Below are 14,600 nucleotides of genomic sequence, written 5' to 3'. Positions count from 1 at the left end.
TGACCTCTGACTGTGAGCTGCACTGTTTTCCATCTCCAGATGTTCTTGTTGTAGACGTCGCAGCGGTATCTTCCTGTGTCTCTCTCTTTGGGGGATTTCAGGGTCAGACTGAGGTCTCCAGTTTTCAGCAGGTCTTTATTCATCTCAGTTCGGTCTCTGTAATCCTGGTTCTGTTCTTCAGGCCAGTCAGAACCATTCTGATACACATGAAGTGTCGTTGTGGGTTCGGGTTCATAGCGGCTCCACTCCACTTCAGCATCCTCAGGCAGGATAGCTGTGGTCTTGAAGGGCAGTTGGACAGACTCCGCCCCCTCCTCCACCTCCACCTGACAGACTGAGAGAACAACAAACCCCAACATCAGCTGTACAGACAGCAGCAGCAGTTTGTAATAACTTTATTGACTGATTACAAAGTTGTAGAGAACCCTGAAGGACAGAACCAGATGAGAGCAGCAGGTAACAGGGGACAGAAATATAGGAACTAAAAGCAGGTTTTCAAGCTGTTGGACATGTTGTGATTTTCTGTCCATGTGCTGCTTCACAGTAATGTCTCATCTCAGTGTTGAACTGCTGTCTGTTGCTCAAATGTAACAGTGAATGAATCTTAGTTCCACACAGCATTTCAAACACAGGTTCAACATCACTGATCAAACAAATGTCTCATTGTTTCTGTAGCAACACATTCACTCACATCATTTCTACTGTTGGGACCACTGGGACCATTCTGGAGGATTTAACCTCAACTTTTATCCTGATGGTCACTTCCTGTGACCTCTCATCAGGTCACTTCCTGTGACCGTAACCTGATACCCCTGATGACGCTTTGACCAGCAAACAAACGGCAGGTCGACAGTTAGCTTTAAGATCACACACACACACACACACACACACACACACACACACACACACACACACACACACACACACACACACTCAGCTTTCATATTGTGTTTTATTATTTCTTTAATGAACTTTATTATTCTGTGTATATACGTGCTCTCCTGTTTGATGTTGCAGAGTGAATGAGGACAACCTCTTCTGTCCTCAGCTCCAAATCCTTCAACTCATTAGTTATTGATGGTAGTTATTCATTTAATTATTGATCAGAATTCCAAACTAATAGTTTATTGTATTTAATCAGACTGAATCAATCAATTATTGTCTATTGATTCCTTTAACTTTAATGTTATTTCCTTCCTCCATACTGGAGCTCCACTGACTGTATGGATCCATCATCATCTGCTTCTATTGTAAATCTGTGTGTTGTCTGTATAATTATGGGATATGGTTGTTTTCCTCAATAAGAACTAGTGGGAGCATATAGATGGTGAATGAAGTGGACCAAGAATGGACCCTTGGGGAACTCCTGCTGATAGGAGTTCAGTTAATGGCTGTGCCAGAGAGTCCTACAGTTTCCATCTGTCCAGTAATATCTTGTGTTCAACTGTGTCAAACGCAGCCTGAGATCCAGCAGGACAAAGACAGAGACTTTACCACAGTTTGTATTTAATATGGCTGAAAAAGCTAACGTTATGCTATGAACCAGACAGCTAATAATGATACAATATTCAAAGCACTGACCTTTGACCTGTATCTACAGCACTGACCTTTGACCTCAAGCTGCACTTGTTTCTTCATCAGGATCTTTCTCTCCCTGCTGTAGACGGTGCAGGTGTAGATGTCTCTGTCTCTGTCTGTGGGGTATTTCAGGGTCAGACTGAGGTCTCCAGGTTCCAGCAGGTTTCTCTTCATCTCTGTTCGGTCTCTGTAATACTGGATCTGTTCTTCAGGCTGATCAGAGCCGTTCTGATACACATGGACCTTCCTGTTGTATCTGTCCCTCCACTCCACTGTGACGTCCTCAGGCAGGTGAACTGTGGTTTTGCAGGGCAGCAGGACAGACTCCACCCCTGAATCCACCTCCACCTGGTAGACTGAGAGGACAACAAACCACAACATCAGCTGCACTGCAGAAAATCTATTTCTAAGTCAGTCAGATAATCTGATATTTAGATTTAAAATCTAGTGGGACTTGTTTGAGTGTGAACTGATGATCTAGTGCTCACTATGGACGATCTGGTCCATAATGTCCCTCTCCCGTGGGATTTCTTGTTGCAGGTAAACGCAGAAGAAGAAATGAGTGGAGATCGGTGGTGTTTACAAGTGAAGAAGCTTGGAGAATAACGTGTTGTTGATCTACTGTGGAGAAGAAATGGTTAGCGTTTGTGCCTTTCCAAATGGTGGCAACAGAATGAGAAGGTACAAGTGCCTACACTTTCATCCTCTACCTTTCCATGACCATGAGATACTGCAGTTGTGGCTAGTTGTTCTTCAGCTGGATGTGCAAACTCCCATACAAGTACTTTGCGATAACGGAGATAATACCTTCGCGACGAAAAAAAGTTTATTTCCCCCTCAAAAATGTGTTTGCCGTGTCTGCCAAAACGAAGCTAAATGAAGTTATGAATATAACACTACCTCCACAGTGGTTACAGCAGTCTTCATCCTCAGAATGGCGTTTCTCTTCAGCCGGTGTGTCGGTTTAACTGGTGGTTGAATTAACTGGTGATATTCCCGAGCATTGATGCAGATCTGTACACTAGAAATACTGACTGAATTGACTTCTTTTCATAATTTTAACCAACCAGAATGAAATCCTTAACACTGTAAACACTCCAGTTCTGATGTCTAATAAGATTAACGGAGTTACCTGGAGTTTGAATCAATTTTATTTGCGGCGGCGATCTCCGGACGCTTGAAGAGAATGACACAGTAGGTGACTGAGTCGATGCCTGTTCCAAACACTGCCAATGTCTATAAATAATTAAAAAAATGTTCTTTCTGTCGTTTTACGAATTCTTATTAATCTGATGTCAGGTCTATTTGAGAAGAGTTTATACTGTCACACAGTGTGTAGGAAACATACAGTCTGCAGTATATGTTTAACACAGTGTGGAGTCAGCTGTGGCGAAGCGTGATAGCCCAGATCAACTGGTGATAGCCTACAACATTTTACCATCGATCATGTCGCGTCTACACTTTTATCTCACCAATCACAATGATATTATTTACATAACAGCACACTCTTCAATCCAAATTAGACAACTGTCAAATCTCATTTTGCAATAGGAAGAGAAATTGGATAATATTAAACTTTAATCAGTAGAGGGGCTACGGTATACAAATCCGATTCACATGGGATTTTGAATAAATGGGACTGAGATTATAAAATGTGATAGAATTGTGGTATTATACATTGAAACAGTCAGTATATGTTTAATACCATCTTGAAGTAGAGTTGTGACAAAGCATTATGACCAGATTAACTTGTGATACAACAGCTGTTTTCATTGATCTTATTTCCTTTTAAAGTCTACAGACTTTTATTTCACTAATCACAATGATATTCTGTACATGTCAGCAAACTCTTACTTACAAATCATTTCTTTCCTTCAGTCACAAATTGGTCAATTTAGCTGCTATGTAAGATTTGCATTGTATATTGAACTTGAGTTTGTCCACCATGATCACATGTGGGTACATTTGTTTTCTACACCAGAGCTGGTATGTTGCTTAAGTAGCCTAAGGATTTGATTTTGGTGGGTTTAAATTATTGACAATAACTCCAGTAATTCTAAAATGTGTGTGAAGCTATTGCTCAAACGATAACTCCGTTTAATCAGTTTTACATGCATTTAGGTCTTATTGTGCAGTATTTACCAATTTTATAATTATGACTTTATTTTCAAATCCAGAGTTGTGACGTGCAGCACATGTAGACTAAACTGAATTTTGTAGACTATTGGGATGAGTGAGCGAAACGTCTAGATTCTAATATTAAACTCGATGGACGGTAAATACAGATAGTGTAGCATGAATGTGCACTCTGCCACAGCTGACAAAGTTCTCCACACTGCTTGGAGCGTAAACTCGGACTGATAAATTTATAGGCTGGATATAATTGCACACATTAAAAACAACTATGACACTAGACCGGTAACATGAGGATTTTGGATGTTTTATTGACGTTATCATTGTTATGTCACATACATTGCCATTCCCTATAGTCCTCACTTTATACTAGATTTTAGAACCTGCTGGTTCCATTAGGAATACATATTCATTATAGAGACGTTTTTTGTGAGGGTTTTTTTTTTTTTCACAAGAGAAACTACGAGCATTGAGCTCATCTCAACCAGTCTCACTCAGGATAATATCACAGGTTAATTCAAACTCGAGCTACTCCGTTAATGTGGTTTTACAATAGTGTGAGGATGTGGTTGCCTTTACAAACAATTACATTTTGGTGTGTTTAAATTATTTAAAATAGTTGGTGTTTCTAAGATGTATTGTAAAGCCATTGTATGATTACAATATACGATATCCAAAGAAGTCTTTCTTCGATGTAACGTTATACTGGGAAGGACTCAGAACTGAAACAACGGTAGCGATCAGCAGCTGTTAATGTCACCATGACAGTGAATAATAGTTCCGTAGAGAGGAGCAGACACCAACATTATTGTTCCAGCAAAGAGTTTCTATTGCAGAGTTTTAAAAGTCACCAACAAATGAATGTTATAGAAGTAGTCAGAATCTTTATTTCCTGGTTCGGCAATAAGGGGGTCCTAAAAAGCCACGCCTACACACATCTGCCTCAGTATCACCAGTTAATTCAACCACCAGTTAAACCGACACACCGGCCCCACTGTGTTGTGTCTCTGTAGTCATCCTCCTCAAAATGTTTGCTGCAAATGCGGTGATCATTTTCGCATAGTACTTGTATGGGAGTTTGCACATCCAGCTGAAGAACAACTAGCCACAACTGCAGTATCTCATGGTCATGGAAAGGTACAGGATGAAAGTGTAGGCACTTGTACCTAGTAAACAAAGGTGGCGTGTTCCGGTGGAAGCGGCATAATAAAAACAACACGTAGACAAGCAGGAAAACTCTCTGAGAACAACCTCGTTAGAGGGACAGGACTTCACATAGTTACAGTGAAGAAACAAGAACGAACAAAAGAGAATAAAAGTTAAGAAAGTTAAAAACTTTCGCGCGTGCGCACATAGCTTTTCTACGTGTTGTTTTTATTATAGCGCTTCCACCGGACCACACCGCCTTTGTTTACTCCGGAGAACAGCTGATCGCGCTAATGCCGGCTGGCGTAGTGGCCAGACCAGCTGATATACCACCTGAACTCTCGAGGAAAACACACCGGGGATGCAGAGGAGGGAAGCAACGTTGGGGAATGAGAGGCGGGTCGAGACGGGACGGGATTATGGAGAGGGTCCCTTAGCAACAAAATGGACGAGCTAACGGGCGCTGACACGGAGCCACCCGGAGTACCGTGAGTGCAGTCTGATGTGTTTCACTGAGACATGGCTGCACAGGGACATTACGGACCAGATCGTCTCCGTGGATGGCTTCCACACCGTCCGCGCTGAAGTCCTGTGGGATTTCACTTGTTGCAGGGAAACGCAGGAGAAGAAATTGTTGCAGGAAGTGTGCAAAACGGAGAGTAGTGTGTGAAGACATGGACATTTTTGAATGGGAAATAAACTTTATTTCGTTGTGAAGGCATTATCTCTGTGATCGATTATTCTGGGCTTTCAGTGAAGCGAGCGGTGTAAAAACATGTAGGTGACAGTACTGTTTGTACGGTTTCTGCACAACGTATGAGTTGAAAAGGCATGTTGTTGTCACATAGGGGCCCTGATCATGTTGCACAGACATTTTAATTGCATTTTGTGTCTGTTAAGAGGAGCAAAAAGCACTCTTTAGGATATGCCCCCAAGAAGTGTATTATAACTAACTGGGAGCTCTGGCCATTAGCTGCAGCATCTCCAGTTTGCTAGAACCAATTCTGATCGTCCTTTTTCCTATCGACAGTACTCGGTGTCCTCTAGTGATCAAGACTAGGGTAAAAATCTGCCGAAGTTCCCCTTTAAGTAAATGTCACTTGTCTTAATGAGCAGTTTGATCTTATTTGGAGTTATTTTTAGCTACAGGGACACATTAGCTACAGGAGCTCCAGTATGCTTTGACACTTTAAGATCTGAACTTTCAACACAAAAACATCTTATTTCAACTTTTAGTCTTTTGGCTTCTGTGATATTATATTTTACACTTTATCTTCAAACTAAATATTTCATTTGGTTCACGTTCCTTCATTATTTTTCCACCCGTCTCATTACATTGATTATAACAGACTATAAATAACAAACCTACTGAAAAATACAAACTATAATAACTCTGCTCATCAGTTTTTTTTAGCATTTAGTCAGAAACTAAAGTATTAGACTCATTTTAACCTGGAGATGGAACATGAACATCTGAACCACATTTTATCCCAATCCAGTGAAAACGTTAAATGTACCAAACTTGATGTCAGTGCATTCAGTAGTTGATAGAGATATCCCAGCAGATCTGTAAAAGTCTATATTTGTTCTGTTGAGGAGCAGCAGTTGATCCATCTTGTTGGCCAGAGAGCGGACATTCTCCAGGTGTATTGATGGAACCGCAGTACAAATTATTGATGTGGCTACTAGCTTAATAACAATATAGCTATTAGCTTAATAACAATCCATGATGATACAATATTCAAAGCACTGACCTTTGACCTGTATCTACAGCACTGACCTTTGACCTCGAGCAGCACTCGTTTCTTCATCAGGATCTCTGTCTCCCTGTAGACGGTGCAGGTGTAGATGTCAATGTCTCTGTATGTGGGGTATTTCAGGGTCAGACTGAGGTCTCCAGGTTCCAGCAGGTTTCTCTTCATCTCTGTTCGGTCTCTGTAATACTGGTTCTGTTCTTCAGGCTGATCAGAGCCGTTCTGATACACATGGACCTTCCAGTTGTAACTGTCTGTCCACTCCACTCTGACGTCCTCAGGCAGGTGAACTGTGGTTTTGCAGGGCAGCAGGACAGACTTCACCCCTGAATCCACCTCCACCTGGTAGACTGAGAGGACAACAAACCACAACATCAGCTGCACTGCAGAAAATCTATTTCTAAGTCAGTCAGTTAATCTGATATTTAGATTTAAAATCTAGTGGGACTTGTTTTGAGTGTGAACTGATGATCTAGTGCTCACTATGGAAGCTGTTTGACTGAATTTAAGTAAATGTCACTTGTCTTAATGAGCAGTTTGATCTTATTTGGAGTTATTTTTAGCTACAGGGACACATTAGCTACAGGAGCTCCAGTATGCTTTGACACTTTAAGATCTGAACTTTCAACACAAAAACATCTTATTTCAACTGTTAGTCTTTTTGCTTCTGTAAAACTGTAAGCAGTAAACCAGAAACACCGAGCTGTATGTAATTGGAGTTGTGCTTCATCATTAAAGCCACGTTAACTGTTCTACTGTGTCCGCGCTCACTCTCTAGTCGGAGTGTCTGTGTGGATGAGGTGTTCTGGTGAATCCACCTAAAACAACATAAGGTCCTTCTCTCCGCAACAGCAGGGTTTCTATAATTCAGCCAGGTATATTGTAAAACACAGAGCCGAGTCAGACCTGACAGACCAAGAAGTATTCAGACTGAAAGAACTGATGATTAAAGTCAGGAAACAACTCGTTCTTTAATGATGGTGAATGTACAGATTTTACTTTTATTTATTTCATTGATTGTTTTTAGTCTTGTTCTTAATATCTCCATCATTATGGATGCTTTTGTGATGTTGGAAACGAGGCAGGAATCCTTCCAAGTTCCATCTACAAACAAAGTAGGCTGACTCTCCAGTAAACGGCCGGATTTACACACATGAAAAAGAGTTGGTGTCTGTCTGTAAGCTTTGATTTCCATCTTTTAAGTTTAAGAGAATTTTCGATTAGGACCTCGTAGTTCTAAAATTTACTCTCGTAATATTTTAAACTTACTGCCGCATCGCAAAAGCCACCATCGCTCCTGAATCACCTAATAGTAATAATTTATATATTGTCCACATATTCCGTTACTTGTTGTCATTTGTTTGCATTATCATTTCATACTATTTACTCTGCATTAGTTTAGTTAATAAATATATATAACCGTATGTCCTTGTCGGTGCAGGTTTGATTTGATGCGGGGAAATTGATGAATCATATAAAAGAAATCACTACTTCAGTAGTGAGTAGTAGTAGTTGACTTTTCTGACCACCATTTCATCATCACAGAGTTGATCATTTCACCAGCTGAAAGGGTTAAATCCTACTGGTTCTTTAACAACAAACTTCTCCAAGATAGTACTTTCTGCCAGCGCTCTGAGTGTTTTTGGCAGCAGTGGAAAACCAAAAAAATCGTATTTCAGTTATTTGAAGTTGTGGTGGGAAGTTGGTAAGGCACAGATTTGTGTTTTTTGTCAGTAGTACACCTCTCATTCTACTGCTAACATCAAGCCAGTAGTTCAGGAACTCAAAAATCACATCAGGGACGTTGAAAAAGGGGATACATAGAAACTCAGATCCCAATATGGCTCATCGGCTTCAGGAGAAGAGGCTGGAGTTGAGCTCCTTCCTGCAGGAGAGAGTGAATGGAGCTCTTGTCAGGTCTAGTTTCTTCCAGCTAAGGGACATGGATGCCCCGACCTCTTTCTTTTTTAATCTGGAGAGATCTGTGGCACAGAGGAAGCAGATGACCTGCCTCAAGCTTCCTGGAGGAAGAGTGACCACCAGTCCAAGCGAGATGAGGAACCACGCAGTGGATTTCTATACCGACCTCTTCAGGGCAGAACACTGCAGCATGGAGTGCTGCGAGGAGCTACTGGAAGGACTTCCTCAGCTCAGCCTGGGAGAGAAGGCTGCTCTAGACTGTGAGCTCACTCTGTAGGAGCTGACTGTTGCTGTAAACTAGATGACATCAGGGCGATCACCAGGGATTAATGGTCTCTCCACTGAATCCTTCAAGCAGTTTTGGAAAACTCTTGGTCCTAATTTACACAGTGTCTTATTGGAGTGTTTCAGAAATGGGTGTCTTCCTGTCTCCTGTCAGCCGGCAGTACTTTCTCTGCTGCCCAAGAAAGGAGACCTGGCCTTAAGAACTGGAGGCCAGTTACCCTCCTCTGCACAGACTGCTTTCCAGAGTCTTATCAAATAGACTAAAGTACGTCTTGGAAATAATTGCGCATGCAGATCAGAGCTATTGTGTACCTGACAGGACAATCATGGACAACATTTTCCTCATTCAAGATGTTATGGATGTGTGTAAATTTGATAATGTTAATTTTGGTATTGTCTCTTTGGACCAGGAGAAAGCCTTTGATCAGGTGGATCACTCTTATTTGTTTTCTGCACTTAGATATTGAACCGTTGCTGTGCAGGTTTAGGGATTGTCTCAGTGGTCTCTCACTGCCTGGGTCCTCAAATCTTGATTGTCCTCCTACTGTTTCTGATTATGCAGATGATGTAAATATTTTTGTCACCAATCAGGAGGACGTTAAATGTTTGAAGGACACCCTGTCGCTGTATGAAAAGGCCTCAGCTGCACGGATGAACTGGGCAAAGAGTGAGGCTTTGTTGATGGGGCAGTGGAGGGACCAGGTAGTGCCCAGTCTGCCTGGAGGACTTGAGCGGGGGAAGAAGGGTCTGAAAGTGCTAGGAGTGTTTTTTGGGCACCGAGGGCTTTCAGGTAAAGAACTGGGAGGGAGTTCAGGAGAAAGTGTGCACTTAGTTGGCTAATAACCTGGTCTCCTCGACTCTGTGGCACTGACTCATTGCTCTGACACCACCAAGAGGCCTGATGGAGGACATTCAGAGAGCCATCCTTGACTTTTTCTGGTCTGGCCAGCACTGGATCTGGGCTGCAGCCCTCTACCTGCCTGTGGCTGAAGGAGGTCAGGGACTGATCAACATCCAGTCTAAAATTGCCTCCTTTAGTATATTTAGTAATACAGACTGCAAAAAGACTACTATATGACTGTGGCCCAAGCTGGTTTGATACAGCTCGCCTGAGCAGAGCTGGGCGCTTGGGCTGCGATAAACAGCTCTTCCTCCTGCGGCCCGAGGACCTGGATCTAACTGGACTGACACCTTTTTACAGCTCTGTGCTGCAGGCTTGGCAGATCTTTAAGCCATGCGTGCCACAAACAAAACACCAGGTATGTGGTTGTTTAAAGAATCGTTTTTCAACAATTTCATCTCAAGATGAAACCAAAGTATAAGACTCATTTTAACCTGGAGATGGAACATCTAAACCACATTTTGTCCCAATCCAGTGAAAATGTACCAAATGTACCAAACTTGATGTCAGTGCATTCAGTAGTTGATAGAGATATCTCAGAAGATCTGTAAAAGTCTGTATTTGTTCTGTTGAGGAGCAGCAGTTGATCCATCTTGTTGGCCAGAGAGCGGACATTCTCCAGGTGTATTGATGGAACCGCAGTCCAAATTGTGTTGTTAAGATTTCAATTCTGTGGCATCCTGAACTTCTCTGGACTGTACTCACCAATTTTGAAGTTGTTCTGATCAATTCGCTCTGAGTAGTTTGTTAAAATAGAAACCCTGAAATTGCCGGATGGCCTCACAGTTTGACATTAAATTCAAAATGGCTGAGTTCCTGTTGGGTTTAGGATATGGCTCAAAGAGGCTTTTTTGTATGTCCCAAAATGATGTTCGTGAAACAGGACACCAGGGCTGCTTTTTAAACGTTTGTAGGAGGCGCTTTCGAGCCATTTTGACACACCCACAGGCAACACCCAGATGAAATTTAAAATGCTAAGATGTGGGACGTGTGTGCCAAGTTTCATGAGTTTTTGAGTATGTTTAGCCCCCAAAATGTGATCAAATGTTAAAACAACAAGGTGATATTCGCCATGTCGGCAACATGGTTCAATAAATAGTCATAAGATTCATAAGATGTCATTGTCAACAGTCTAAGGGTCTTCTGACCAAATTTCAGCTGGATGTGGTCAATCTGCTCGGAGAAATACATAAAAGTGTAATAAATCCCTCTCCATCTTTTGCATATGATCTAAATGTCTTTTTCAGTCGTTTTGACAAGAATGATTTTAGTGCTGAACGTGATAGTGTGTGCAGGTCCATTTTGGGATATGCCCCTATTACACTATGAGATTGTAGCCAGCCTGTCTAATATCAAGCCCAACTCGGCCCGGGGCCGGATGGCCTGAGAGGTAGAGTTTTAAAAGAAAATGTTCATGAACTTAAAAGGTATTGTGTTGGAGTTATTTCAGTATTTGCTCAATTCTCTAACAATACCCAAATTCATGCCTCTCCCCAAAAAGCCTGGAGCTACCGAATTAAAAGATTTCAGGCCCATTGCTCTTACTTCTATCTTGGGAAAATGATTTGAGAGAGTTATAAGCAGACAAATTACATCGTCGGTTTCTAACAGCTTAGATCATCTCCAGTTTGCTTATAAATGTCAGAGGGGAACTGATGACGCAACTGTCAGTATGTTCCACACCCTGTCAAAGCACCTTCAAGTCCCCTACCACCTTGCTAGGGCCCTGTTTATCGATTTCACTTCTGCTTTTAACAGCATGCAGATTCACATCCTGCTGCAATTCAATTTCAATTCAATTCAATTTTATTTGTATAGCGCCAATTCATAACAGAAGTTATCTCAGGACACTTTTCAAATAGAGCAGGTCTAGACCGAACTCTTTAACATTAATTACAGAGACCCAACAGTACCACCATGAGCAAGCACTTGGCGACAAGGGCAAGGAAAAACTGCCTGTTAAAAGGCAGAAACCTAGGACAGATCCTCCGGCTCTAGGTGGGTGGTCGTCTGTCTCGACCAGTTGGGGTGAGAGAGAGAGAGAGAGAGAGAGAGAGAGAGAGAGAGAGAGCGAGAGACAGACAGACATACAGGTGCACAGCAACAACACTATTGGCAATGGCCGTCAAGCAGGACCATGGCAGGAGGCTCCACCAGGATCCATGAGAACCTGCGAGACGAGAAAGCACAGGAACTCCGGGGAAGAAGTGGAGTTAGTAACATGCAGTAATGGGACATGAATGAGTGCAGAAAGAGAGAGGAAGAGAGTAGCTCAGTGCACCATGGGAAATCCCCGATAGTCTAGGCCTATAGCAGCATAACTAAGGGATGGTTCAGGACTCACCTGATCCAGCCCTAACTATAAGCTTTATCAAAGAGGAATGTCTTAAGCCTACTCTTGAATGTGGTGAGGGTGTCTGCCTCCCGAACCACAACTGGAAGCTGGTTCCACAGAAGAGGAGCTTGGTAACTGAAGGCTCTGGCTCCTGTTCTACTTTTAGAGACTATAGGAACCACAAGTAGCCCAGCATTCAGAGAACGTAATGTTCTAGTGGGGGTAATAAGGTACTATGAGCTCTTTAAGATATGAAGGGGCCTGACCATGAAGAGCTTTATAGGTGAGGAGGAGGATTTTAAATTCAATTCTACATTTTATAGGGGAGCCAATGCAGAGTAGCTAGTACAGGAGAGATGTGATCTCTTTTTCTAGTTCCTGTCAGTACTCGTGCTGCAGCGTTCTGAATTAATTGGAGCGTTTTAATGGACTTATTGGGGCAACCTGATAATAAAGAGTTGCAGTAATCCAGCCTTGAAGTAACAAATGCATGGATTAATTTTTCTGCATCTGTCTGTGATAGTATGTGTCTAATTTTTCTAATATTACGTAAATGAAAGAAGGCGGTCCTAGAGGTCTGCTTTATGTGGGAGTTAAATGACAAATCCTGATCAAAGATAACTCCAAGATTCCTGACAGTGGTGCTAGAGGCCAAGTTAATGCCATCTAGAGTAACTATATCTTTAGACAATGAGTCTCTAAGGTTTTTGGGGCCAAGAACAAGAATTTCGGTTTTTTCTGAGTTTAACATCAGAAAATTGCAGGTCATCCAGGATTTTATGTCCGTAAGACATGTTTGTAATTTAGATAATTGATTAACTTCATTGGGTTTGATTGATAGATATAACTGCGTATCATCTGCATAACAGTGAAAGTTAATGGAGTGATTCCTAATAATGTTGCCTAAAGGGAGCATATATAAAGTAAATAGTATTGGTCCAAGTACAGAACCTTGTGGAACTCCATGACTAACTTTAGTATTTATGGAGGATTCATCGTTAACATGTACAAACTGAGAACGATCTGATAAGTATGACTTAAACCAGCTTAGGGCAGTTCCTTTAATGCCAATTTGATACTCGAGTCTCTGTAAAAGAATATCATGGTCAATGGTGTCAAATGCAGCACTAAGATCTAATAATACAAGTACAGAGACAAGTCCATTGTCAGAAGCAGTCAGAAGGTCATTATTAACTTTAACCAGAGCTGTCTCTGTGCTATGATGAACTCTAAATCCTGACTGAAAATCCTCAAATAAGCTATTGTTATGTAGAAAGTCACACAACTCTTTGGTGACTACTTTCTCCAGAATCTTAGAGACGAAGGGGAGGTTAGAAATCGGTCTATAGTTGGCTAAAACCCCTGGGTCAAGAGTGGGCTTTTTAAGAAGGGGTTTAATTACAGCTACTTTAAAGGACTGTGGTACATATCCTGATAATAAAGAAAGATTAATCATATCCAGTAAAGAAGTGCCAATTAAGGGAACAACTTCTTTAAGCAGCCTAGTTGGGATCGGGTCTAATAGACAGGTTGATGGCTTCGATGAAGAAATGATTGAAGTTAACTGATGAAGATCGATAGTAGAAAAACAGTCTAAATATATATCTGAGTTTACATTGGCAGAAGTCCCTGAACTTGGAGAGCCACTGATAGCTGTTGATGGCAGTTGGTGGTTAATTTTTTCTCTAATAGTAATAATTTTATTATAGAAGAAGCTCATAAAGTCATTGCTACTTAAGTTTATGGGGATATGTGGCTCGATAGAGCTGTGACTCTCTGTCAGCCTGGCTACAGTGCTGAAGAGGAACCTAGGGTTGTTCTTATTTTCTTCTATTAGTGCTGAGTAATAGGCTCCTCTGGCATTACGGAGGGCCTTTCTATAGGTTTTAAGATTATCTTGCCAAATTGAGCGATATTCTGATAATTTGGAAGAGCGCCATTTCCTTTCAGATTTCCTAGCTATTTGTTTTAACTGGCGGGTTTGGTGGTTATACCACGGTGCTAGTCTCCTATGTTTTAATAATTTCCTTTTTATAGGAGCGATAGAGTCTAATGTTGATCGTAGTGAGCCTGCAGCACTATCAACAAGATTATCAATTTGGGAGGGACTAAAGTCGTTATAGGACTCTGTTAAATTCAGACATGGCATTGAATTAAACACTGAAGGAATCTCCTCCTTAAATTTAGCTACAGCACTGTCAGATAAACATCTGCTGTAGGAAGTTTTGCCTAATGGCTTATAATCTAATAGTATGAATTCAAAAGTTATTAAATAATGGTCAGATAGGAAAGGATTATGTGGGAAGACTATTAAATGTTCAATATCAATGCCATATGATAAAACAAGGTCAAGAGTGTGATTAAAACAATGAGTTGGTTTATTTACACTCTGACAGAAGCCAATTGAGTCGATTAATGATATAAATGCATTACTAAGGCTGTCATTGTTAACATCCACATGAATATTAAAATCACCTACAATAATTACTTTATCTGATTTAAGGACTAAACTTGATAAAAACTCTGAAAATTCAGATATAAAATCAGA

At 41.3% G+C, this 14,600-nt stretch overlaps 1 protein-coding gene across 15 annotated transcripts in view; it reads right to left on the bottom strand.

The window, feature by feature from the left end:
• Positions 1 to 14,600, bottom strand: part of LOC127366691 (uncharacterized) — a 69,687-nt gene that overhangs the window by 33,568 nt on the left and 21,519 nt on the right. For 12 of the 15 annotated variants that reach the window (XM_051405873.1, XM_051405872.1, XM_051405866.1 and 9 more), the window contains 2 exons: positions 6,638 to 6,961; positions 1,608 to 1,934 (listed from right to left, as the gene is read on the bottom strand). In XM_051405873.1, coding sequence (XP_051261833.1) covers positions 1,608 to 1,934; positions 6,638 to 6,961 — 651 coding nt within the window. The remainder of the gene's footprint in view (positions 1 to 1,607; positions 1,935 to 6,637; positions 6,962 to 14,600) is intronic. The other 3 variants (XM_051405870.1, XM_051405875.1, XM_051405869.1) reach the window with 3 other exon arrangements.

Source organism: Dicentrarchus labrax, unplaced genomic scaffold, assembly GCF_905237075.1.
Source record: "Dicentrarchus labrax unplaced genomic scaffold, dlabrax2021, whole genome shotgun sequence".
Classification (NCBI taxonomy): Eukaryota; Metazoa; Chordata; class Actinopteri; family Moronidae; genus Dicentrarchus; species Dicentrarchus labrax.
This window is presented reverse-complemented; position numbering and strand designations above follow the sequence as displayed.